The sequence below is a fragment of the Balaenoptera acutorostrata genome, chromosome 5, assembly GCF_949987535.1.
Source record: "Balaenoptera acutorostrata chromosome 5, mBalAcu1.1, whole genome shotgun sequence".
Taxonomy (NCBI): Eukaryota; Metazoa; Chordata; class Mammalia; order Artiodactyla; family Balaenopteridae; genus Balaenoptera; species Balaenoptera acutorostrata.
In genome coordinates, this window is record NC_080068.1 from 9,428,702 (window position 1) to 9,453,894 (window position 25,193).

The 25,193-nt window shown below is 41.6% G+C and overlaps 1 protein-coding gene across 3 annotated transcripts in view; it reads left to right on the plus strand.

The window, feature by feature from the left end:
• Positions 1-863: 863 nt before the first annotated feature.
• LOC103002581 (E3 ISG15--protein ligase HERC5) overlaps positions 864-25,193 on the plus strand; it is a 42,342-nt gene continuing 18,012 nt past the window's right edge. The window contains exons 1-13 of one of the 3 annotated variants that reach the window (XM_057546401.1): positions 864-1,333; positions 3,164-3,284; positions 3,958-4,037; positions 6,457-6,678; positions 8,220-8,311; positions 8,573-8,703; positions 10,185-10,330; positions 11,463-11,539; positions 12,265-12,368; positions 13,594-13,653; positions 15,026-15,122; positions 18,219-18,408; positions 19,647-19,801. In XM_057546401.1, the coding sequence (XP_057402384.1) occupies positions 1,060-1,333; positions 3,164-3,284; positions 3,958-4,037; positions 6,457-6,678; positions 8,220-8,311; positions 8,573-8,703; positions 10,185-10,330; positions 11,463-11,539; positions 12,265-12,368; positions 13,594-13,653; positions 15,026-15,122; positions 18,219-18,408; positions 19,647-19,801 (1,749 nt within the window). In that variant the 5' untranslated portion in view covers positions 864-1,059. The remainder of the gene's footprint in view (positions 1,334-3,163; positions 3,285-3,957; positions 4,038-6,456; positions 6,679-8,219; positions 8,312-8,572; positions 8,704-10,184; positions 10,331-11,462; positions 11,540-12,264; positions 12,369-13,593; positions 13,654-15,025; positions 15,123-18,218; positions 18,409-19,646; positions 19,802-25,193) is intronic. The other 2 variants (XM_057546402.1, XM_057546403.1) reach the window with 2 other exon arrangements.

Below are 25,193 nucleotides of genomic sequence, written 5' to 3' on the forward strand. Positions count from 1 at the left end.
ACAGGAACTCCCAAAAACTGCTGGACGGAATGCAAAATAATATAGCACTTTAGAAGAGTCTGGTAGTTTCTTAAAATGATATTCATATGACACAGCAGTTCCATTTTTAGGTATTTACTCCAAAGAAATGAAAACATTTATCCACTCAAAGACTCGTTCACAGTATTCACAGCACTTCTGTTCTTTGTGGCCACAAACCGGAAAGGACTGAAAAGCCTGCCTATTGGTAAATGGATAAAGAAATTGTGGTATATCCATATAATAGAATACCACTCAATAACAAAGAGGGAACCACTGATGAAACACTACAGGATGAATCTCAAAAGCCTTATGTTAAGTGAAAAAAGTCAGACACAAAAGACTGCACAAGTTTGAGTCCATTCCTAAGATACTCTAGAAAAGGCAAAGATTTATTGACAGACAGCAGATCAGTGGTTGCAGACACCGCAGCGTGGGCCGTGGGACCGCACGAGTTTCACCACGAGGCTGCGGCAGAGCCCCCAACAGAATGCTTAACAAATTTCAGCTCTCCGGGCCACCATAGTTTCTGGAAATTCTGCACGTCCGCCTGTGTCAGGGCTCCTCCTAGTGGAATTGCAGTGTTTCTTCGAAGGCCACCTGGTCCAGTTCAGGTGGCCACTGCCCGCCCGGGGACACCTTCTCAGCCCTGCCCACCCACCTCTTCACCGGCCAGCGTCCTGTTTACTCTGGCCACCGTCCAAGCCAGTCGTGAGTCATCGAGTTTCCCTTTAACCTTTCCTTTTCGATTCCGCCCCTTTAAAAAAAAAAAAAAACAGTTTCGATTCTCTCTGAAACTGCCGGCTCCGCCCCCCAAACAGCGCATTGGAAGCCCGGCGTCGGGGCAGGGGCGGGGCAGGGAGGCTGCGGTTCCTCGACGCCGCCGCGCGTTCCGCTCGTTCCGCCTCCGCACCGCGACGCTGGGGGTCCCGTGGGCGCTCTCGGGGCGGCCATCCCACCCTCTCCTTGCGTCGCCACAGCTCGGTCTCTTCCGAAGGTCCGGAGAGCGGAGGCACGGCCGTGGAGCCCGGGAAGACGGTGATGGAGCGGAGGCCACGGAGGAAGTCGCGGGGCGGCGGCGGCGGCGCGCGCTTGGTGTCCGGGCAGGTCCCCGCGTCCCGGCCCGCGGAGCCGCGGGGTGCGAAGCTCTGGCTCTTCCCCAGCGCCGCCCCGCTCTGCGGCGCGCTGTCCCGAAGGACCGAGGCGACGCGCCAGATGTGCTGCACGCGCGAACGCCTGGCGGTGCTGGAGCGCGGCGGGGCCGGCGTCGACGTCCACCAGCTGCCGGCGGGGAGCGACGGCGCCAGGAAGCCGAGTGAGTGGGGCCGCGCAGCGCCCGCTCGGCCCTCCCGCCGCGGGCTGGGGGTGTGAGTGCGGTGGGCTGCCGGGGTCGGCGCCTGCGGGGTCGCGGTCGCGGTCGGGGCGAGCAGGGACGCTTCTCTGCAGAGTGGCCCGACTTGTGGGCGTGCGGTCCTTCTCTCCTCGCGAAGGGGATTCAGACGGGGACCCGACGCCGCAGCGGTCCGCGGGGGCCGCAGCCGCGCGCCGGCCCGGGGGCTCTTCGCGCTTGGCTCGCGCAGCATCCCTGAGCTCTCGCAGCCGCGATGCCGGTGGGCGTGGAGTTTGGCGGGGTGGTGGCGAGGAGTAGACCGCTCCGTCCGCCGAGCGCACGGACGGAGTGCACCGGCAGCATCGTATCTCCGCCAGCCCTCCTCTGTCGTTGGTTTCTGTTCAGAGTGTGTTTCTCTCTGACCCCTTTTTCGGTCCGCTCCTAGTTGGAGTCTTTGGAGAACCTCGCTCGCGTTATCTTGTTCTCAGTGACGATGTTTGCAGGCGTTTTAAAGAGTGCGTTCAGTTGCGCTTCTCCGTGGTAATCTCTGCAGAGATTAGGTCCGGTGTCCGTAGCTCCGATTCTACAGGTGGGCGGGAGAGCAAATGGCCACACACTCAACTGAAAAATTTGCCCTTCTGTTGAGTGAAGAAAACGCTATTTTACTTTGGTTCGTTTTACTTTTAACTTGAGCGAAGTCGAGGATCTTTTTTCTGTGGGTCATTTGCATTTCTTTTTGGTGAACTGCCTGTTCATTCGTATCTTTGTCTGGCTTTTTAAAAAATTGAGTTGTTCATCTTTTTCGTATTTATTTGGAAGAGTTTTTGAATACTGAGTTAGAGTAGCCTTTTGTCGGTCATATACGTTGTAAAATTTTCCCCGACTTGCCTTTAGCTAAGGTTATTTTATAGTCTATTTCATCAATCTTTTAAGGAGGCTTACGGATTTTGTGTTACGTTAGAAAGCTATTCACAATCCAATTTCTTTTTTTAATGTACTCATCTTTATACTAATTTTAAGATTTTATTTTTAAACCTAAAATTTTTGATACACTTGGAAATTATTTTGACTTAAGGAATGAAGTAGGGGGATCTAGATTGATTTGTTTCTCCAAAATGGCTAGCCGGATGTCCCAATACCTTTTTTTGAATAAACCCTCCTTTTTTTCAACTGATTTGAAATGCTGGGTCTCTAAAAAACATTGTTGGGCCATTTCTTCTTTATTACCAAACTGTTTTGGTTCTCTTAGCATTTTTATTATGAAGTCGTTTGTGCTTTGATATTTTTACATGGATAGATTTTTTTTCGTTAGAACTGAAAACAAACAAAGTCCCAAATCTATCCTACTTTTTGTGAACAAATTTAGAGTAAATGGCATAGTGGACAATTTTAAATCTTTAACTTTTAGAAAGGGCTAAATGTGCACTAATGCCAATAACAATTCTTTTAACAACATCCTTTTTAAAAATCGTCCCCCCAAATCAAATGTCTCCTTTTAAGAATATAGGCCTTGGCTTCTAGATGGAGCATTACGAGGGCTTTATTATTGTTATTTGTTTTGTTTTGGGAAAGAGTGTATCTCAGAATACACAATATATTTGCTCTTAAAATGAGTGGTGTTGTCCAAAAATTAAGATACATTTTCTTGCAGCCTTTTTCATTTCTAGCTCTTCAAATTTAGTTTCTCTTTCTGAACTTCTTAAACAGGAATCTAAAAGCAAACTTCTTCCAGGTGTTTTAAGTGTATTATAATGCAATGAATAATAATAGTGGGTAACAGAATGGTGATAGCTCCTGGTTGGATTTGCTCTGCAGAGTGCATTAAGTTAGGGAAAAAAATGAAGATACATTCCATGGACCAAGGAGCAGAGCACCTGCTGGTTCTCTCCTCAGATGGAAAACCATTTGAGTACAACTATAGCGTAGAGCACGCAAGGTAAGGAAGGTTTTTTCTTTTATTAAAAATCATTTAAATTTTGCTCAAAAGGCAATCATAATTTTTGTAGGAAAATGTTCCTTTACGTGATCCTTGTTGCTTGCTTTATACAGTGACATCTTAAGTAAATGATGAATTCTGGATAAGTGAATTCTATCAATGAACTCTAAATCAATTTTTGTCTCCCATCGCATGTACCATGTGTTGCTTTGGCATTTAAAGGAAATGATTGGTTAGTCCACGTAGCCCCAGACTGGACTTTCACATTCATTAACTCATTTAACCCTCATAATAATACTGTAAGTTCTATTTACAGAAATAGTTTTCAACCTTGGGAGAAAATGAATTATCTTGGAATGATTTGTGAGACTTTTTACTAGTAGATCATGTGAATTAGAAGTTATTTTCATCTCGTATTATTCCTGCATCATAAAATTATTCTTTGCAAAAGAGTCTTAGAATCACCTTACCTCAGTTTTGTAATGCACATTATTTTCCTTTTAAACCACTAATTAAAGCATGTTATTATTACAATGATTTTAGATGTGCTGAATGTGAAGCAGTAAATTTAATGTTTTGAGCTTCAATCATAATTAAATACAGTTAATAATTCTTACATCAATGTTGTGACTTCCATTATGGGATCAACATAAAATATATTTTCTTTCATCAGGTTTCAGTGCATTTTACAAGAAAAAAATAATATAATTCAGATCACATGTGGAGATTATCATTCGCTTGCCCTCTCAAAAGGTACTTTTCTGGAATATTACTTGTTTCTTAGAGGGAGCAAATGTGTGTGTGTATAGAACTAGTAGAATGTATGTGCTTCACTTTGTCACAGGACAGAAGTATGGTTTTGAATGTGATATGGTCTAGAGCACTACTAAAGGAGATACAAAATTAGAATTCTTGGACCTATAAAATCTTCAGGTTTTCATAATTACTATTCCTACCTTTTGTTCTGTCAGATGACAACACTAAAGCAGTTTGGTATAACGAGTTTGATGTTCTTTATTTCAGGGAAAAGAGCCCATGGATTGAGAGTGTCTAGGGCCTCACGAGCACTGGAACACTCTTCCCTGGAACACTCTTCCCGAGGGGTTTCGGGCAAGGGCGAGTTTAGTAGAGTGTTAGAAGCCTCAACGCGGAAACAGGGCATGATTGGCTAAGGTTGCATGGCTGACATTTAGAAAGATCAAGGAACAAGGAGATAAGTGTAGAGCGCAGAGTAGACTTGGTGGTTGGGGATTGGCTGACTGCATGTGCTGTGTTTCTGGTCAAGCGGAGCACTTACGGGGCGTGAAACTTCGGTTTGGTGACGTGGCACCTGGGCTAGAGCTTTATTTCAAAAGTTCCATGTTTTTTTATTTTTCAAATATGAAACAGTGAAAATATTTTGAATCATCAAAATCTCCTCTCTGGAAGCAGGACCAGGCATGGTCCACCCTTTTCCAGAACTTTCTTCCCTTTTCCTAGTGCTTTTCCAGCTCCCATGACAGGAGCTCAGAATCCCTTGGGTCTGCTTTTATGGCCAGTTTGCAGGCCTCTGACGTGTTTTAACATTACCTTTTGAATTCAGAGATTCTCCCCAGCCCTTTATTACTTCCTGTTTCTTATCAGATACCGTAATGGTAGGGAAGGGAAGTACTGAATATGGAGTATTTCCTGAAGAAACTTGACCTAATTAAGACAGGAAGGCGATGGAGGGGAATTCAGGATCAAGGAAATTTTTTAAATACGTAGGACGGATATAAGCATAAACTGAATGAAAGCTGGAATTGAAGGGAAGTAAGTAATCAAGTATTTGACCTGTACTGAAGGCCCTGTTAAGGTTTGAGTGTATAAAACTTGTATTGGAAAAAACTAGTTGTTTGAGTTCATCCATTTATGAACAGATCTTTCATTTTGAGTAAGTACCATGTTGAGGTTGTGAAGGTGAGACAGACACACTGTGCCTTCAAGAAGCCCAGGATCTAGGGATGTGGGGCGAAGGGGTTGTTCAGGGTTTATTATTGGTAAATCACAATCTAGAAGAATGAAAGTTGGGAAAGCAAGAAAGGGAACTCTACTGATCGTTCTCAGTAGTATCATGATATTCCTGGTGGCTGATAGGCATGTGATAATTACGTTTGAAGGAAAACCTCTGTCTCCCACCAGGTCCTGCTCAGTAAACATTAAATCTCCGATATATTTTTTTAGATACTCCATTAGATACTGTCATCTCTATTAGATAATATCTAAGAACTTTTCTTTAAAAATATGATCCAGTATGTGTAGGTATGACTGATTCACTTTGCTGTACACCTGAAACTAACACAACATTGTAAATCAACTATGCTCCAATAAAAATTTTAAAAATAAGTAAGTAAAATAAAAATATGTTCCATATATTCAATTAATGGAAGAAGATGCTCACTCTTTCCAAATGCTGTGCTGCAGTTTTCAGTGTCTCTTTAAGGTGTTTATTTAGCATCTTAAGGCACTTGGGAGAGAGAAAGAAAGAAAAGTAGTTTTAGGTTTTATTTTCCCAAATGTAGAATATTTCTATCTTTCATGGGCCCATCCTGTGGGATTTTTAACATACGTGTTTCTTGAATTTGATTATAATATATTCAGATAACTTTATTCTTCGTCCGTTCGGGCTGCTATAACAAAAGTAGACTGGGTGGCTTAAACAGCAGAAATTCATTTCTCACGGTTCTGGAGGTAGAAGTCCAAAGTCAGGGTTGCAGCAGGTTCGGTGTCTAGTGAGGGCCAGTTTTCTCACAGGTGGAGAGGGCGAGGGAGCTCTATTTATAAGGGCGTTAACCCCATTCGTGAGTGCCCCCCACCTCGCGATCTCATTTAATTCTAGTCACCGCCCAAAGGCCTCGCCTCCTGATACCGTCACACTGAGGGTTAGGATTTCAACGTAGGAGTTTTGGGGGGGGACACAGACATTCAGTTCATAGCACTACCCTTGGAGGTAAGAGGTAAGGAATTGTAACTGTCATTGCTAAACAAAGGTTCTTCTGGTTTTTCTGACCGAGACATGAGAGGATCTGAGCAGTCTTGTCAGTTTGAATGGAGGAGATCACGATGGTACAGTATGGATAGCACATAATGTCCTAGGGTGATGTCTGCTGCATTTTAAACTTACTAAGACAGCGTTTTCTCTGTTTACATCGAGGTGGTGAGCTTTTTGCGTGGGGAAGGAACTTAGACGGCCAGCTTGGAGTTGGAAGAAAGTTTGCCTCGAACCCTACACCACAGATCGTGGAGCACCTCTCAGGAGTCCCCTTGGTTCAGATTTCTGCAGGAGAAGCCCACAGCATGGCCTTATCCCTGTCGGGAAACGTTTACTCGTGGGGAAGAAACGATTGTGGGCAGCTGGGCCTGGGCCACACTGACAGTATGGAAACATATTTTCAAATTCATATTCTAAACAAATATATATTTGTCATATAAGAGATGAATGTACCACAGACTTCCCTGGCAAAAAATGGTTCAGATCCCCACTTTCATTAGCACTGACCTCCCCGGTTCTCTCTCTGTCTTCAGGGCAGAATCGGTCTAAACGACGTGCATGCACAGTGTGGAGGTCATGGCTGTGATTGAGACGTGTGTCCGGGCCGAGTGGGAAAAAGGGAAAGAGCATTGGACTGGGGATCAGAATACCTGGGCTGTGATTCCCACTTCAAGTTAACTAATTTCAGGGCCTGCCCAAGTCACTTACTTTTCTCTAGGTCTTATTTTCTTTTTCTGTAAAGTGATGAGTTTGGATGAAGTGACCTTCAAGGTACTTGTGCACTTAAATGTCTATTATTACAATTACATTAGGACAAAAGGATACTAAAATTCTATTTAGAAACTCACCTATCCTAGTCTCATAAGGTATTCATTACATCTGTAAACACCCACGAAAACAACAATTCGCATTATTGAGCTACGTCTACAAAGCAGATGGCAATATTTCTCTTTTTAAAAAAAAAAAAATTTTAATTTATTTATTTTTTATGGCTGTGTTGGGTCTTCGTTTCTGTGCGAGGGCTTTCTGCAGTTGCGGCAAGTGGGGGCCACTCTTCATCGTGGTGCGCGGGCCTCTCACTATTGCGGCCTCTCTTGTTGCGGAGCACAGGCTCCAGACGCGCAGGCTCAGTAGTTGTGGCTCACGGGCCCAATTGCTCCACGGCATGTGGGATCCTCCCAGACCAGGGCTCGAACCCGTGTCCCCTGCATTGGCAGGCAGATTCTCAACCACTGCGCCACCAGGGAAGCCGCTGGCGATATTTCTGATGACCCCAAACACCTTGTTAGAGATTTCAGGTGTGGCAGACTCTGCTGCTCTATTAGCTGTGGTAATGTACACGTTCCCCCCAGAGTTACTGATCAGATACTGCATTTCTGCCTCACATGGTCCAATGCTAGTTACTCAGGAGAACCTGTAAGTCAGTGTTAGAAAAATACTCAGAGGAGGAAAAGGAATAAAGGACAGTTGAACTTATTTTTGCTGAATCTCTAAGTGCTTGGACAAGAAAATAATCGTGAAAGAGAGAAGAGGTGGTGTAAGGCAAGGACAGTGTAGTAGAGACTTTGAAAGAAAAAAAGAAGCTTTATGTTCATTAAAAGGGTAATGCTAGATGGGACTTGGAAATATCAGGTATGCTTCAATGAAGGCTACTCAGGTCGGGTTAAAAAGAGAAGAATGGGCTCTGGGAAGTGAAAGTGACACTTTCACAGGTGAGTGCCCGCGAGTGCGGCCCTTTGACCACTGCCCGCCTCTGCTTTTAGACCTAAATGTGCCAACACAGAGCCTTTCTTGCCAGAGTGTGTTAGGAGCTGTTGTGATGGGCCTAGAGGAAGCGGTCTGGGTATTTTATCAGTAGACTGGAACTCTAGTGTGAAATTCACCATTTCCTTTGGGTCACTTGAACTCTTCTTTCCCTTGCATAGGTAAAGATTCTCCTTCCCTTGTTGAAGTGCTGGACAATCAGACAGTTGAGTTTCTCGCTTGTGGTGGCTCTCACACTGCCCTGCTTACAAAGGTGCGTGTACCCTTGTCTCTCTGACTGTAATTCCAGGAGAGCACTTTGTAGTGCAGAAAGCACTAGAACCTGGAGATGTGGGCAGCTAGCGTTTCCCAGGGAAGAAAGGTCACCACTTCCCACATGCAGGACTGTCTGATCACTGGGGGGCTTTGCTTTGATGGTGATTCTATTGATTTTTCACTGACGCCTTTGCATCAGTGAGTGTTTACTTCTGTGTCCTATTTCTCTAGAAACTGATACGAAGTTCCCTTTCTTTAGGATGGGCTGGTGTTTACTTTTGGTGCTGGAAAATATGGGCAACTCGGTCACAATTCAACACAGAATGAGTTAAGACCCTGTTTGGTAACTGGACTCGCTGGGAATAGAGTGACCCAGATAGCATGTGGAAGGTAAGTTGTGAAGTGTCAGTGAGAATTGGTAAGATATGCACGGTAAATTTAGATAGGTAGTTTAATAAAATTTCCATCAGGTTTCTTTGATTGAAATAAAGGTATCAAACATTTTCAGATAGGTGATGATGCTTAATTTTACATTATTAGACAATCATAATAAATATTTTACTATACATATTTACTTCCATTGACTTTTTTTTTTAATGTGTAAATATATTTACTTTCTGTTGGTCCTTTAGTGAAATACCTTTGTAACTGTTCGAATGCACTTTTATCTTAAAAAAAAGTTATCATTTATTTGGAAAAAAATGAACAGACATGAGTTAGAAAGGTTCATTCATTGATATCATCACTCCATCTCTGCATTAACCAAAGGAACATTGTCACCACTTTGGATTTTTCGTAACATATGTTCCTCCGAGTAATACGTGTTACAGAAGGAGTCCTCACCTTAGAAATGTCTTACTGCAAACCAGGCGGCAGTACCCCTACTAACACAGGAGAATTCACTGGAAAGACACGAGACTCACTGAGAGCTATTACACTGACGGTCACTTTTATTACAAGAGGAGGATACAAGTTAGAACCAGTCAAAGGAAGAGATGCATAAGACAGAGTCTAGAAGGGGTCCAAATGAGGAGCTTCTGGTGTCCACTCCCCTTGGAGCCATGGGCCGTGTTACCTTCTCCCAGCCTGATACATGACTGAAGAATACTGCCAACCAGGGAAGCTCACCCAAGTCCAGGGTTGATTTTGGGGTTTCATTGCTTAGTCATGATTGATTGAATTATTGCCCATGTGGTTGAACTCAGCCTCCAGCCTCTGTGTACCGGAGAGGCTGGGCTTACATACAGCTGGAGGGGCTTCCAGGAGCCACCTGGATAAACTATTAGGTGTGGTCTTAGGGGCGGGCCTACCGTGAATAACAGAGACACTCCTGTCGCTTGGAAACTTCTGAGGGTTTAGACATTACCTCCCAGGCAGTGAGGACAAAGGGCAGACCTCGGAGTAAGGCCAAATTCTTTCCTTATACATCTGTATAGTAGGAGAGGCCATCAAGCAAATCAGTAAGAAAATCAGCATGATAAAGGTCTTTGGGAAATAGAGCTCCGGGAGGATCACCTAATGCTACCTCCTAGGATGGGGAGGGGAGGGACTCAGAGATGGCTTCCAGAAGGTGGTGACTCAAGCCAAGGCCTAAAAAAGGAGTAGAAGGCAAGAGGTGGTGCTTGTTCTGACGAAGGGAACGTCATTTGCCAGGGTGCAGCGTCATGGCCTTCAGCACACTTAGCGGTTCCAGAATCATCTCAGCCACACATTAGTGGCGTCTTACTTTCTAGACGGCTAAGTCGTACATTGGAAATTGCTTAGCTGGTTTCACTGACTGAGTAGCGTAATTTCTTCAGTTTACCAGATTGCTGCATACTCTAATCATTGTGGATAATTGAGAATTGACCGTATGTGCTTTCATTTAATAGGCAGCACACACTTGCGTATGTTTCTGATTTGGGGAAGGTCTTTTCTTTCGGTTCTGGAAAAGAAGGACAACTGGGAAACGGTGGAACACACAATCAACTGATACCACATCCCATGAAATCGCCATCAAATGAAGAACTCACATTTGGTAAATTCTTTAGGAGCACAGGATTTGACATGAATACCTTGGTTGAGAGACTGATTGTTGTAAGCGTGTAATGTGGGCAAGAAATGTATGACTGTGAAGGGAGGTTTTCTAAACATTGCTTTCATTTGTTTACTTGTAAACAGCGTAACACAGCCAATCTAATTTATCAAGTCGAAATAACCATTAGTTGTCCCTTAGCACTTCAAGTTAAGATTAATGTGGATTTAACATGATACAACGTAAAATAGACTATATGGGTTCAGAGGCCTATGCAGCCTCTGATTCCAGGTTTCAAGGGACCTACTAATTCCATAGTGATTGTTTTTCTTACCTGATTAAAATGACTCATAATCATATAAAACCCTCAGAATGATGAGCAGCTGACATATGCCAGGCACTGTAAACTGTGCTTAACTCACCGGTCCTTAAACAGTTCCAGGAGATGTGTACTCTCAGTCCTCTTTTGCTGGAGGGTGCAGAGACTTGGCAGAAGGTTGTTAGCCTGTGAAGGGTTGTGGCTGGACACGTGAACTGTGCCCTGTGGAACTTTAGAGCCTTAGCTCTGAAACGTTCCACCGTAGAAGTGCCTCGGAGCCCTTGGGTCACTTGTTTCTGAAAGCTTAGTGGTGACCGGAAGTACCAAAATTCTCTCAGTTCTTCTGGGGAAATGAACAGTCGGGTTATTTCCTTAAGCAGATCAAGTATTATATCTGATTTCTTATAACCCCTTGCATAGGCTTTTGAAGTACTTACATTCTTCACAGCCAGTAGTCGTTGATTAAATCTTGAGTTGTAGAATCATATGGGTTTTAGTAAGAGGTGCTGAATTAAACCAGGGAACAGTTAACTAATCAGATATTTGTTTGACTGTGTTGTATATATAAGCATTTATGTTAATTATGTGTATCAAACTGATACCACGTTGCCGACCTTGTGAATCATCTATGTTTGCTAACTAGACTTTACCCTGAAGTAGATACGTATTTCTGCTTTATCGGTAGGAAATGTACTGAGTCTTTGTCAGAAAGATAAAAGGACTCAGTTTAAGAAGAATCTAAAATTATTTAGGCTGAGTGTATATATTTGTATCAAATGAGTTTCTAAACTCTTATTTTTTGTAAATCCCTTTCAGAAAGCCGTACCTCGGAAAAGGAGTTAATAATGATTGCTGGAGGAGATCAAAGCATTTTGCTTTGGGTGGAAAAAACGGTAAAAATAGATCTCTAGAAGTTTTGTAACTTGGTATTTTAAGCAAAACAGAAGGTTCTAGAATCTAGATTTGGTGAATTCCAAAATCATCAGGTTACTAGGCTGAGTTTGGGGAATGGTTAGGCGTTATTGATCCTTTATTGTCTAAACTACATACGTATTTACTCACAAAAGTCAGCAGATTTGCCCTTAGTGTACGTCAAATATGTGTGATTTCCTTAGACTCTGCTGACCTTTCGGGAGGCTCCTTGCCAAGGGCATTTTGGTCAGGGTGCTAGTGAACCAACAGGTTGATATTCTGAAGTGACTTTGCCAGCCAATCCTAAAAAAGACCCGAGGTTTATAGTCTTATGAATAATCGGCCCGTAACCCCCGTACCCTACTGCACCAAGGCAGACTGAGTCCCTGCCACTTCTGTACCCAGTCCTTTTAGGATCTCTCCACTCAAAGCTGTCTGATGTTCAGTTTAATCTGACCATACCCGTATAAAGCGTTCGGCGTTGGGGCATTCAGAGAAACTTACTTTGGATCTAAGCACCCTTAGACAAGAAATTGGCAACCAGGCAAATGATTGATTGTTCCTTGGTAGAATCTTACTTTATGATTTTTGCAGAGCTGTGTTATCCATGCTTAGTATTACTCTATCCTTAGAACGTGCCTAAGAGTTGGATACCTATTTCTGTGGTGTCTGAGTTACTATATTTTACTATTTTGTTTGTTTACAGAATTCCTATGTTAATCTGAGGAGGAAAATTCCTACCTTGAATAAAGGCACTGTAAAGAGATGGATTGCTGACGTGGGGACTAAACAGTGGCAGAATACAAAGAGGTACACCCTAAGGGTCTGTCTGCTCATATAGCTCTCTAAAGCAGTGTTTCCCCAACTGGCTCTGCACAATACAGAGATGTGAGATTTTGTGGTCCGCTAGTGGTCCATTAGTCAGAGATCTGCAGAGAAACAGAACCAATAGGGTGTGTTTGAGGGTGGTGGGGAGAGATTTTAAGGAATTGGCTCATGCAGTTGTAGGGGATGGCAAGTACAAAATCTGTGAGGCAGGACAGCAGGCTGGAGACCCAGGGAAGAGTTGATATTGCAGCTTGAGTCTCAAGGCAGTCTGGAGGCAGAATTCCCTCTTCCTCGGGAGACCTTAGACTTTTTCTCTTAAGGCCTTTAACTGATTGATTGAGGCCCACCCACATTATGGAGGGTAATCTGCTTTTCTCACAGTCTACTGATTTGAATGTTAATCTCCTCTAAAAAATACCTTCACAGCAACATCTAGATTGGTGTCTGATCAAATCTCTGGGTACCATGGCCCAGCCAAGTTGACACATACAATTTAGCATGTAAGCTCCATGGGGGCGTCTTTCTTTACTGCAGGACTTCTCTGGGCCTTTGATGTGTTTAATTGTGACACTGAGCAGGAAATATAGTCTACAGTTTCTCAACCCTCGTTGACTTGAGAGCCTCTTGTTTGTTGAGCTGTTATTCACAGCTGAACAGCTTAGGCAACCTTACTCTCAATGTTAGGACTCCTACCACCTGTACAAATTATACTCATTTATACAGGCATTTCCTTTTAGAGACATTTTTAGGTATGGCTTCCTAATTCTGGAAAGTAGTTATACCAAATAGCTGCATCATGCAGAGCACAAATGGTCAAGAACTATTTGTGCAAGTACTTCTATGACAAAACTGAGCATACGTCCCCACCTTTAATTTCTGGTAATTTTTTTTTGTTTCTACTCCAGTGGAATAGAAATAAGTAGGGCTTGGAAAGCTGGGTGGGTTGGGAGTGTTTTATTTGTCCAAGAAAATACCCTAGGTCAAGCCTTATCCTCTTCCCCTCTGGCTTCTCTGAGTACATATCTTTTTATTTCCCGTGTTTGCCTCTGAAATTTTGAGATTTCGCATATGAGACTTTCAGATGCCCATGGCAATATGCAGATAAATTGGAGATGGAGGGAGGAGTTTGAAGGACAATTGATCATGTCTCCTGCTCCAAGGAGGCATATTCTGATTTGTTTTAACCACCATCTTATTCCTAATATAGGGAAATCAGAGAGATATTTTCGTCTCCTGCATGTCTGGCTGGAAGTTTTTTAAGGGAAAGGTAATATATATAATAAATTTAAAATTCTGTTGAAAACACTACGTATAGATAGCATGGTGACTATGTTAATAATACTGTATTTTACATTTGAAAGTTGCTAAGAGAATAGATCTTACAAGTTCTCATCACAAGAAAAAAAATTTGTAAGTATGTGTGGTGATGAATATTAACTAGACTTGTGGTGATCGTTTCACAATATATGCTATACATATATCAGTGCATTATGTTGTACATACCTGAAACTAATATAATGTTATGTGTCAATTATACCTCAATTTAAAAAACTGTGAAAGGTGGTAAAGAAAATGGTTTGAGGGTAAAATAATTACCTATGTCTTTATCTCTTTTTAAAATTTACCTTTTTTTTCCTACAAAAGCACATATATGCTTGCTGTAGAAAATGTCAAAAAAAAAAGACATGAAACAAAAAGAAAATGAAAATCAGAATTCACCACTTAAGTGTAATAGCTAGTGTTTGTATAAATGTCTTTTTTATGCAAATCTGTTGTTTTACAAAAAATGGGATTATATTGTTTTATACATTTCTTCACACTTAATACATTTGCCCATTTTTCCATTTTATTCAATTTTTATATTATTCAGTATTTCCCCATAATATCATTTTAATGGTTGCATGGTATTCCATGGGAAGGACATACCTTAATTTATTTGATTACTTCCTTATTGCTAGATACTAAGGTTTCTTTGAATTTTTAAGTATTATGAAAGAATGACTTTGTACTTCTTTTCCTAAATATTGATATAATACTTATTTAAAAGAACTTCTTCTGTTTTCAGACACTAAATATATGTGTTATTTCACAAAGAATGGGTCTGTTTTTAGACAATATATTCAGTCCAGTATAAATGTAATTCTTGAGTTAAGATAGACATTTCATTAGTAATTTCCTCTTTGATTACTAAAAATTTACTGCTCTGGAACCCCTTTTTTTGGTCCCTGCTTATAGTTCATGTAGCTGGAAAACAAGAAAAACCTTTACCTTTTTTCTGTGGCTATTTTTTTTTTTTGTACTGGAAAATAAATATTTATTGATTACTCATTTAAGATAAGACAATATCTGATGTAAAGTCTGATAGCATATGTATTGTTAATGCAGCCTGGATATTTTTTGACATTTCAGAAATAATCATATTTTGTCAGCTATATTTTCAATTGTATTCAGCCACATTTTTATAGTTATTGAAAAGGTGAGAAAAAAGTAATTTTATTAAAATGAAGCAAGCTTGAGAAGAAACTCAAATAAATAATAATCTAATAAAATTAGATAAATAATCTAATAAAATATTTAATCTTGAAGTGTCCTTTTTCATTTACTTATTCACCCAGTTTTCATTTACCTTCCTTCCACAGAAGCGCTGGAGAAATGACGTCTATTCATTTGGACTTAAATACAGCAAGGGAGACCTTTAAAGAGTTAACCCAGAAGGACTGGATTACTAACATGGTGGTATTCTTCAGATTGTTACTTGGAAAAAGAAAATACACTGAAACATTTTTATAAGAGCTCAAAATTTCAGAAGAAATATCTTGTTTTCAGATACTCTGTGAGACCCTGTGGCATATACAGATTAAGTTAAACTCAGCTACCATTCAGGAGTGTCCCCACTTAGGGTGAAATAGGTGGTATAATAGGCACTTAGGTTACAAATAATTCTAACTAGTTCATCGGTGCCCACACACGCATACACGTATATGTACAGGCACTCCCCTAGAGGGAATGTCTTCAATTTAGGGCTTTAGGAAGATGATTAAAATATTTGTTGAGACTGGTAACGCTAGAATAAGAACAACATTTTATTTGCAGTTATTTTAAACATAAAAATGTTAGAAATGTATAGAAATGAGAACACTTTTTCTGATATGAGTGTCCCCCTCACCAAGGACTGCCTGGTCTGCACTTCCTTTTCTGTAGGTTCTGGAATGTTCTTGTTCTTTCTGGGATTGTTGCTTCTTCGTTTCAGCACTGTTACTACTATCTTTAGGCTTCCCACTTGGAGATGCTTCAAGCATGCTTCCTTTATTAATGTAGCCTTTCCTAATGTAGCTTTTATTAATTTATTTCCCTGTTCTACTGTACTGATTGATCTAGGGGTGGTACTGTCTATGTTGTTCTCTCAGTCTGTTTCTTTCTGGGTCTCTGGCTCGTTTTTGCATGCTGTCTCTCTCTGTCTCTCTCTCTGTCTCTCTGTCTCTCTCTCTCTCTCTCCCCCCCTCCCTCTCCCCCTCTCTCCCTCTCCCCCTCTTCTTCACTTCTCTTGGCTCCCTCCGCCCCCATTTGGTCTTTCCTTCTGCCTCTGTGGCTCTAATTCTTTCCCTCTATCTGTCTCATGCTTGTTCTCTTCCTGCTCTCAGCTCCCTCACCTGGTCTCTCGCTCTGTCTGTCACACTCAGCATTCTGTGTCTTAGCTGCAGGTTGTGTCTCGCACACTCTTTTCTCAAGGGAAGATGGAAAATTTAATTATGTTAACTTTGGCAGAACCATTGCCCAATTAGGAGTCTGATGTAAAATGGATCCCTAATTATGCACCTTTATCAGGACTCTGCAGCAGTTAGTAGAAAGATCACCAAAAATAGAAAGCCATTTCTGCATCTGTGAAGGGAAGAGGTTGGACCAGTTTATCACTAAGGCTAATTATACCTTAGTTGTGCCAGAACAATATCGTATACAGTGCAAGCGACGTAATCATAGAGCAGTCAGTCTCCCATTGTTTCTGATGGGACAGTTGGATCAGAAGACCTGTCATGTTTCTGTTTTGAGATTTCTGTGATACGGACGCACAGACGTGGCCTGCCTTCATTCATTCAGCAGATATTCGAATACTGCGATGTGTAGGGAGCTGTGGTGAGAGCCCTGTCTTCAGAGGGTCCTGGTTAGTGAAGGAGACGGATGCCGACGGGCAGGTGGCAGTTGTCTCCCCTAGTTCCCAGCTTGGAACATACTGGGTGTATGATAAATATTTTTAGATGAATGAATTCATTCATCACCTGGGCAGTGAAGGGTCAGCTCTATTTAGAGTGCTCAAAACAAGGTGCCCAGGGGGAGGGGAGTTTACCGGCTACCTACAGGGGAAGCACATTCCAGGCAGTCAGGAAGGTGTGCACCAAGGTACAAGATGTGAAACAGTGTGACTGGCTTGAGAGCGGTACAGTGGTTCTAAAGGGCTGGGAGGTTTGGGGCTGTGGATGATGAAGAGCCCAGAGGAAGGAGGGGGGCACGTGCAGCAGTCAGGTGTGTGTGACTCTGAAGCCTGAACCTCGTGGTGGGAGCCCAATAGAATGTTTTGATGTGAAAATAGATCATTGTAAGATTTTGTACATGTAGAGATATCATGTAGCTAGTATCTCATAATTTAGTGATTGAGTTTGAGCTTTGGAGTCAGAAAGATCCAGGAGAGATTCCCACTTAGCTCTGTGACCTTCAGCAGGTTAATTTCCCTAACATGCAGAGTTCTCATTTATGAATCAGGGTTAATAATACCATCTATGTTATAGAGAAACGACAAGGATAAATGAACTTATATATGTGAATTACTTAGCACAGTATCTGACAAATAATAAGAACCCTGTAAACACTAGCTTATCTTCTTAACGGGGTTTTAGGCAAATTACTACCATTATCTGAGCCCACAGAACACATAAACATTCAGAATTCCATTTGAATTTTTCTTCAACACTTGCATTCTGAATTGGGGAAACTATAAGAAGATTGGAAGGGCTAGAAACTAGAGTTTGGTGGAGAGAGTTTGTGATGAGACAGGTGATTCTGTGAGAAGGTAACAGGAAACCATGCTGATTTTCGTTGTTGCAGTTGTTGCTTTTTGTTTGTTTTTGTTTTTTATTTTTGCTTTGCTTTGGGAGATTCTGACACATTCTTCCTCTTTAGAAAATGAGGTGTGCTAGTGGAACTGGAGGGAAGAATGTGGACCTTATCATTGGGAGGGCTGCCTTTTTTAATTTTATTTATTTATTTTTGGCTGCGTTGGATCTTCATTTCTGTGCGAGGGCTTTCTCTAGTTGCGGCAAGTGGGGGCCACTCTTCATCGCGGTGCGCGGGCCTCTCTCTATCGTGGCCTCTCTTGTTGCGGAGCACAAGCTCCAGACGCGCAGGCTCAGTAATTGTGGCTCACGGGCCCAGCTGCTCCGCGGCATGTGGGATCTTCCCAGACCAGGGCTCGAACCCGTGTCCCCTGCATTGGTAGGCAGATTCTCAGCCACTGCGCCACCAGGGAAGCCCGGGAGGGCTGCCTTTTAGTTCTGAGTCCATCGTTCATCCAGTATAATCTTGCACATGTGATTTCTTCTTGATCTCCTTCATGAACCCCAACAATTGGATGGAGAGGACACTTGTCACACATTTACACACCTAGGTATTTGGGAAGCTAGATGAGATGGATTGTGAACAGGGGTTTTAGAGAGACCAAGTGATTGCTCCAAATTCATGGTGGGATGAAACTCCGGGTTCCACACTTTATTTTATTACAGTAATTGCACCCAGTTCCCACTGTGTTCTGAGTGTCTTTTCCTGGATCCTTTCTGACCACAGATAACCACATGTCTGAGGGATACTCTGTTCAAAAATCTTCCATTTCATTCTCCACATCAAGAAGCTTTAGAAGTTTTCTTCCTTCTCCCAGAGTGTTCTGTGATGCATGACCCTAACAACTGGGAGAGCCTGGTGGTCCCGTTTGCAGAGGCTGTTTATAAAATGCACGCCCAGTCATCAGAGGTTCTGGGTAAGATCGATGGTTTGCATTTGAAAATACATGACTGTCTTCTCAGTGGAAACACATGCCTAGTGAAGTTACGGCAAAACTTAGGTGATTGTGAACACATTCATGGTGTTTAGTTCCTAGTCTTAGTGTATTCTAACATGCTATAATAATTACTGTGTTCATCCAAGATGGATTTTTCTAGTCCCTTTTTAGCGTTCTTTTCATGATACCTGTGTGGCTTGGTCATGAGGTCCTTTGCCCCCTACTTGTCATTATGAAGAACTTCATACACAGATGTTGAAAGACTAGTACAGTGAATCCCAGATACTCTCTACCTGAGAGTCAACAGCAGTTAACATGTTGCCGTGTGTGTACAGATTACATTTGATGTACAGATGGCATTTTATTTTTGCTGAACTATTTGAAAGTGAGTTGGAGATATCAGGGCATTTTACCCATAATATTTCAGCATGCATCTCCAAAGGATATGGAATCCTGTATTACCTCAACATTGTTACCACAGCTAATAAGATTAGCCGTGATTGCATAATATTACCTCACATCTAGGCCGTATTCAAATTTCTGTGCTTGTCCCGAAAAGTATTTTACAGGCTTTTTTTTTTTTTTCAAAGAGTGTGGGTCAGTAGTCCTGTACAGTGTCTCACATCTAGATTTGTCTGATCGTTTCCTCCTGTCCCTGCATTTCCAGTACACTGGAAATTAGGTCTAGGGGCTTGATTATATTCTAATGAGGTTTTTGACACAAATAGCACATTCAGCCCAAGGAAGTCCATTCGTTCTTATGTTTTGTCACATTGTAAACGATGAAAAGCTGGTTTAAAACATTTTTCTTTTATACAATGCCAAAAGATGGTTTTTAAGAGTTAAAAACTCGTGCTGAGAGCGCAAAAGAGAGTCATGTAATCACAAATCGTTCTTAATCTGGTTTTTAATACTGTATGCTATTTCATCTGGGTAAAAAATGTGACTAATTAATTTTGTCTAGTTTTTTTTCCCCCCAACAAATTAATTAGATCAAATGTGTGGTTCTCTTAGTGTCAAGGCATTTTTTTGAGAACATTAAATTCTACCCTTTCAATTCCGATTGTATTTACTGAAAAATTTATTACAAGTGTGTCTTTATAACTACAATATATATGAAAATATTCTGCCAGTTTCAGAAAATATTGACTACTTCTTACCTTTAAGAATCCAAGAAATATTACACGCTGACAGTTACTTACCTTCGTATCCCTCAGAGGAATATTGGGCATCTCTGCAAGAATCTGCTTTCATCGGGCTGGTCCAGATGTTTAAAGCAGCCGTCATTGCTCAGCTGAATTATTGGGCTGGAACTGCCGAGAATAACTATCACATTAAAACTCTCCTAGAAATGTTGAAAAAGCTGCACAGGGTAAGTGCTGTTTTAGAAACCCATGTATCTTTATTTTGCAATAAAAATTCCCTTGGTTTCACCTGCCTTGAAACTTAAGCAGACTCTTATGAAACATGAGGTTGATACTGCTATTTTTAAAATGTTTTTTTGTGAATTAAGTCATGCATATAAAGGAGTGTGTCTAGTATCCACGTACAGTTTAAAGAAAAGTAGTAAAACAGACATCAGTGCAACTACCACCCGTGTTAAAAAAGAAGACATTTCTAGTGCATTAGAAATGCCTGTGTGTCTCTCACAGATTACACCCCCTCACCTCCCGAAGGTGGCCAGGATCCTGGATTTTCAGTTAATCATTCACTTATTCTTCTTTATTGTTTTATAACCATAAGTATCTCTTGACACTATGCTGTTTAATTTTGCCGTTTCCAAAATTTCATATGAATCGAATACATGCTGCTTACACAACGTTCTGTTTTTTTAGACTCATCCAGATTAATACTTATGTCTGTACTTCATTCATTTTCACTTCTGTTTCATAGTGCATAGTGTGACTCTACCAGAATTATCCATTCCAGTATTGATGGATATACAGTATGTGCTGTTTGCAGTTCTTTTTAAGGGGGAGGGTTCCTCTATGAGAAAACATGCTACTGTCAACATTTTTGTACTTATCTCTTGGTGTCCATGTGTCAAGAGTTAGTTTTTAGTTTCCATCCCTAGTTCTGGAATTGATAGGTTGGAGGATATGCCTGTGTTGTTCTTTATGGGTAGTGACAAACTGTCTTCCAAAGTGGTTGGACCAATTTAAATCTTCTCCAGGAAATGATGAGAATTCTGTTGTCCCATGTCTGACTTTAAAATTTGGAAAATATTTTTAGTGCCATATGGAAATCGTGCCAAATTATGACTTTATTGATTGATTGACTGTTGCCGAGTTGGGTCTTTGTTGCTGCGCGCTGGCTTTCTCTAGTCGCAGCGAGCAGGGGCTACTCTTCGCCGCGGTGCATGGGCTTCTCACTGCGGTGGCTTCTCTTGTTGCGGAGCACGGGCTCTAGGCACGCGGGCTCAGTAGTTGTGGCTCGTGGGCTCAGTAGTTGTGTCTCACAGGCTCTAGAGCGCAGGCTCAGTAGTTGTGGTGCACAGGCTTAGCTGCTCCGCGGCATGTGGGATCTTCCTGGACCAGGGATCAAACCCGTGTCCCCTGCATTGGCAGGCGGATTCTTAACCACTGCGCCACCAGGGAAGCCCCAAATTATGATTTTAATTGTATTTCCCTGGTTCTAATGCATTAGAGCATATTTTCATGTTTATAATTGCAGTACTTGTTTCCTCTTCTATAAAATACCTGTCCTTTTGCTCAATTTAAATGTATTGTTTAATTTTTTCTTATTGATTATAGGAGTACTTTTTAGTTTGGATACTAGTCCTTTGTCAATTTTATGTGTTGCAAATATCAGGTCCCAGTTTGTAGCTTGTCTTGGTGCTTTCTGATGAACTCACTTTTTTTTTTTTTTTTAAACTTGTTGGCCACACCCCTCAGCATGTGGGATCTTAGTGCCCTGACCAGGGATTGAACTTGCACCCCCTGCATTGGAAGCGGGAAGTCTTAACCCCTGGACCGCCAGGGAAGTCTGAAACTCATGTCCTTAATTTTAATGTAGATAAAATTTGGGGACTTCCCTGGCGGTCCAGGGGTTAAGACTCGCCGCTGCTGATCGCGCATGCCACACGGTGTGGCTGGAAAAAAAAAAAAAATTTGTCAGTCTATTCCTTTATGATCTTTACTCCATGTGTTTTGTTTTAAACTTTTTTTTCCTTCAAGGTTTTAAATTATTACCCGTATCAGGGATCAGGAGGGCTTTTTTTGGGAAAGGACCAGATGGTAAATATTTTAGGCATTTGTGAGACTTTACAGAAGAAGCAGAGGGCCTGATTTGGCATCGAGGGCTGCTCTAGATAGTCTTCTAACACAGATGAGAGCTGGGACCAGAGGAGGAGTACAAACAGAGGCTCATATACCATATGTCTAATGTTTAAAAGCTTAGAAATCTAGCTAACAACGTGTTGAATGAAATAAAATACACTCTGTCTTCCCACCTTGACAAACAAACCTTCCTAATGACAGGGGAAGCCGGGTTTGAATTTCGAAAGCTTGGCTCCTTACAGAGTTCTGCAGCGAAAGGGGCGGCTCCGACGGGCCCTCCCCGCTCCCACCGCAGGTCCTCTGCGCTTCTCTTCCCTCCTTGGTTTTCTCCCACACCAGGGCTGGCACGTGGCCGTGTGTGGACACCTCAGCCCATGTCTCTGTGTTCCATCCCACCTCCCACAATAGCCATTCCTTACCCAACCCTGGGGCCCTGGAGCCTTGGGGTGTGTCACCTGTGACACTTCCACTCCCCAGAGAGCAAGTGGAGGGAGAAACCTGTGTAGCTCCTGGGGCTGGCTTGGAGCCGTTTGGGCAGGGACTTGCGGGTCTTGGGTTCTGGAGCTCAGTCTAGATGGGGGTGTGTGATGAGTGGACTGCATATAGACAGGCCCCGTTGACCCTGCAGACCCCTTGTGGGAAGGGGCTTGGCTGGAGGAAGCCCAGAGCAAAGACCTTTAAATCAGAGGCCCAGGGCAGAGGTCACTCCTGCCAGGGTCTAAAGGGAGTATTGAGGTTAGCTTTGCCTTTCACACTTTGGTGTTTAATCCAACTGAAAATTTATTTTTATTATTTTCCATATGAAAACAATTACCTAGCACCACTTAACTGAAATTCTGTCCTTTCTGCACTGATAGGTAATGGGAACTGTCATAAAACAAGTTTCTGTGTGCGGGGTTCATGTACAGGCTCTCTTCTGTACTGTTAGTCATTGTATGTGGCTCTATATTGTTTATACTTGCTAAAAGAAATACTCCTGTCTTGTTCTTAAAGTGAATCTTGGATATTTTTGGCATTTGGTTCTTCCCTGTAAATTTTGGAATTGGCTTTTCAGGTTCTACACACACATACACAGATCTTACTGGGAATTTGATTGAAATTGCATTTAATATGTATTTCACTTTGGGGAGAATTGACACCTTTACTGTTGTGAATCTTCATGGTATCTATTTCTTCTACTTATTAGATTATCTTTTAAGTTTTTCAGTGAGTTTTTGTTATTTTACTATGAAAGTCTTGGATATCTTTAGTCAAATCTATTCCAGGGTATTTAACTGTTTTTAAGTTTTTGTAAATGGTATCTTTTAAAAGCTATATTATCTGTTGTTGGTTTAACAGCAGATAAATGCATTGATTATAGGAATGCATCGTAGGAATGCATTGATTTTTGAATATTGATTTTTTTTTTCTTTTTTTGGCTGCACTGTGCAGCATGTGGGATCTTAGTTCCCCACCCAGGGATCGAACCCGGGCCCCATGCAGTGGAAGCTCGGAGTCTTAAACCACTGGACCGCCAGGAGAGTCCCTGAAAATTGATTTTTTAATAGCTAGTGAGTTTGCTAAATTCTTGCATTATATCTAGTAATTTAACCGTAGATACTTTTGCATGTTCTGTGCAGACAATCGTATCTTTGAAAAAAATAATGTTTTTTTCTTCGCAATTCTTATGCATTTTATTATTTTCCTTTGCCTTGTTGCACTGGCTAAGCCTTCCTATCCCTAGTTGTTCAACAGGAAGGTTGAATAGAAGTCGTAGTGATAGTAGGTGCCTAATCTTGTTGGTGATTTTAAAGGAAAATTCTTAATATCACTATTAAATAACATTTTTACTATGGGGTTTTGGAAAATTACCTTTCCAGGTAAAAGGATGTTCCCTCCATTTCTAAGTTGTTACACGTTTTAATTCAAAACAAGTATTGACTCTCTCCTCCTGAAATTCTACTTATTTTGTATGTTAGTTCTTCTTGCTCTGTCATCCATGTCTCTTAATCGTCCTGTCATAATTTCCATCTGTTTGTCTCTTTGTACCCCATTCTGGATGATTTCTTCAGCCCTATCTTCCTGTTCATGAATTCGCTTTTCAGTGATTTTTGTCTGCTATTAAAACTGTCTTTTGAGTTTTATTTCTAGTAGTATGTTTTTCACTTCTGGAAGTTTTCTTTGGTTCTTTAATTTTTTTTCTTGGTTATTATTTATAATTTCTGGGTATCTGAAGTCTTTGCAGGTCAGTTTTTGCTGTCTTTAGTTTCTGCTGAATTTTCCTCGTGACTCCTTCATTATCATGTATTTTGTGACTGTGTGTGTGTGTATATGTGTGTGTGTGTATGTGTGTGTGTGCGCACATTTCCCTTGGAACTTTTATCTTTTGGAATTCTTTGAGGGCTGGGTCTTTTCAGGGAGAATTTGCTTCTGCCAGGCTCCTGGTGACACCAGCAGTTTGGTACTATTAAATTAGTCTTTAAGGATTAGCATTTAATATAAAGATTAAAATTTTGGCTTGAGGCTTTTTAGATCTCCAGGTGGTATGAATCTGGTGTGTGAATTTTCGGGAGAGTGCTTTTGTAATGACAAATTCTGTAGGCGACCTTCTTCCCCCAATGCCAGCACCATTTTTTTTTTTTTTAACACTTTTATTATTTATTTATTTATTTATATTTTGGCTGTGTTGGGTCCTCGTCTCTGTGCGAGGGCTTTCTCTAGTTGCAGCAAGCGGGGGCCACTCTTCATCGCGGTGCGTGGGCCTCTCACTATCGCGGCCTCTCCCGTTGCGGAGCACAGGCTCCAGACGCGCAGGCTCAGTAGTTGTGGCTCACGGGCTTTGTTGCTCCGCGGCATGTGGGATCTTCCCAGACCAGGGCTTGAACCCGTGTCCCCTGCATTGGCAGGCGGATTCTCAACCACTGCGCCACCAGGGAAGCCCCATTTTTTTTTTTTAATTAAAAAATTTTAAATTTATTTATTGAAGTATAGTTGACTTATATTAGTTTCAGGTGTACAGCATAGTGATTTGATACCTCTATAGATTACACGCCATACAAAGTTATTATAAAATATTGACTATTTTCCCTGTCTACGTTACACTCCTGTGACTTATGTTATTTTATTTATTTTATTATTTTTTTAATGGAAGTATAGTTGACTTATATTAGTTTCAGGTGTACAGCATAGTGATTTGATATCTCTATAGATTACGCACCATACAAAGTTACTATAAAATATTGACTATTTTCCCTGTGTACCTTACACCCCTGTGACTTATGCATCTTATTTTATTATTTTTTTTAATTGAAGTATAGTTGATTCACAACGTTGTGCCAGTCTCAAATGACCTTATCTACAGAACAGAAACAGACTCACAGACGTAGAGGACAGACTTGTGGTTGCTGAGGGGGAGGGGGAGGGGAGAGGGACGGACTGGGAGTTCAGGTTGGTAGATGCAAACTATTAACATCCAGCACCATTTAAACTACAGTCTGCCTCATGGTC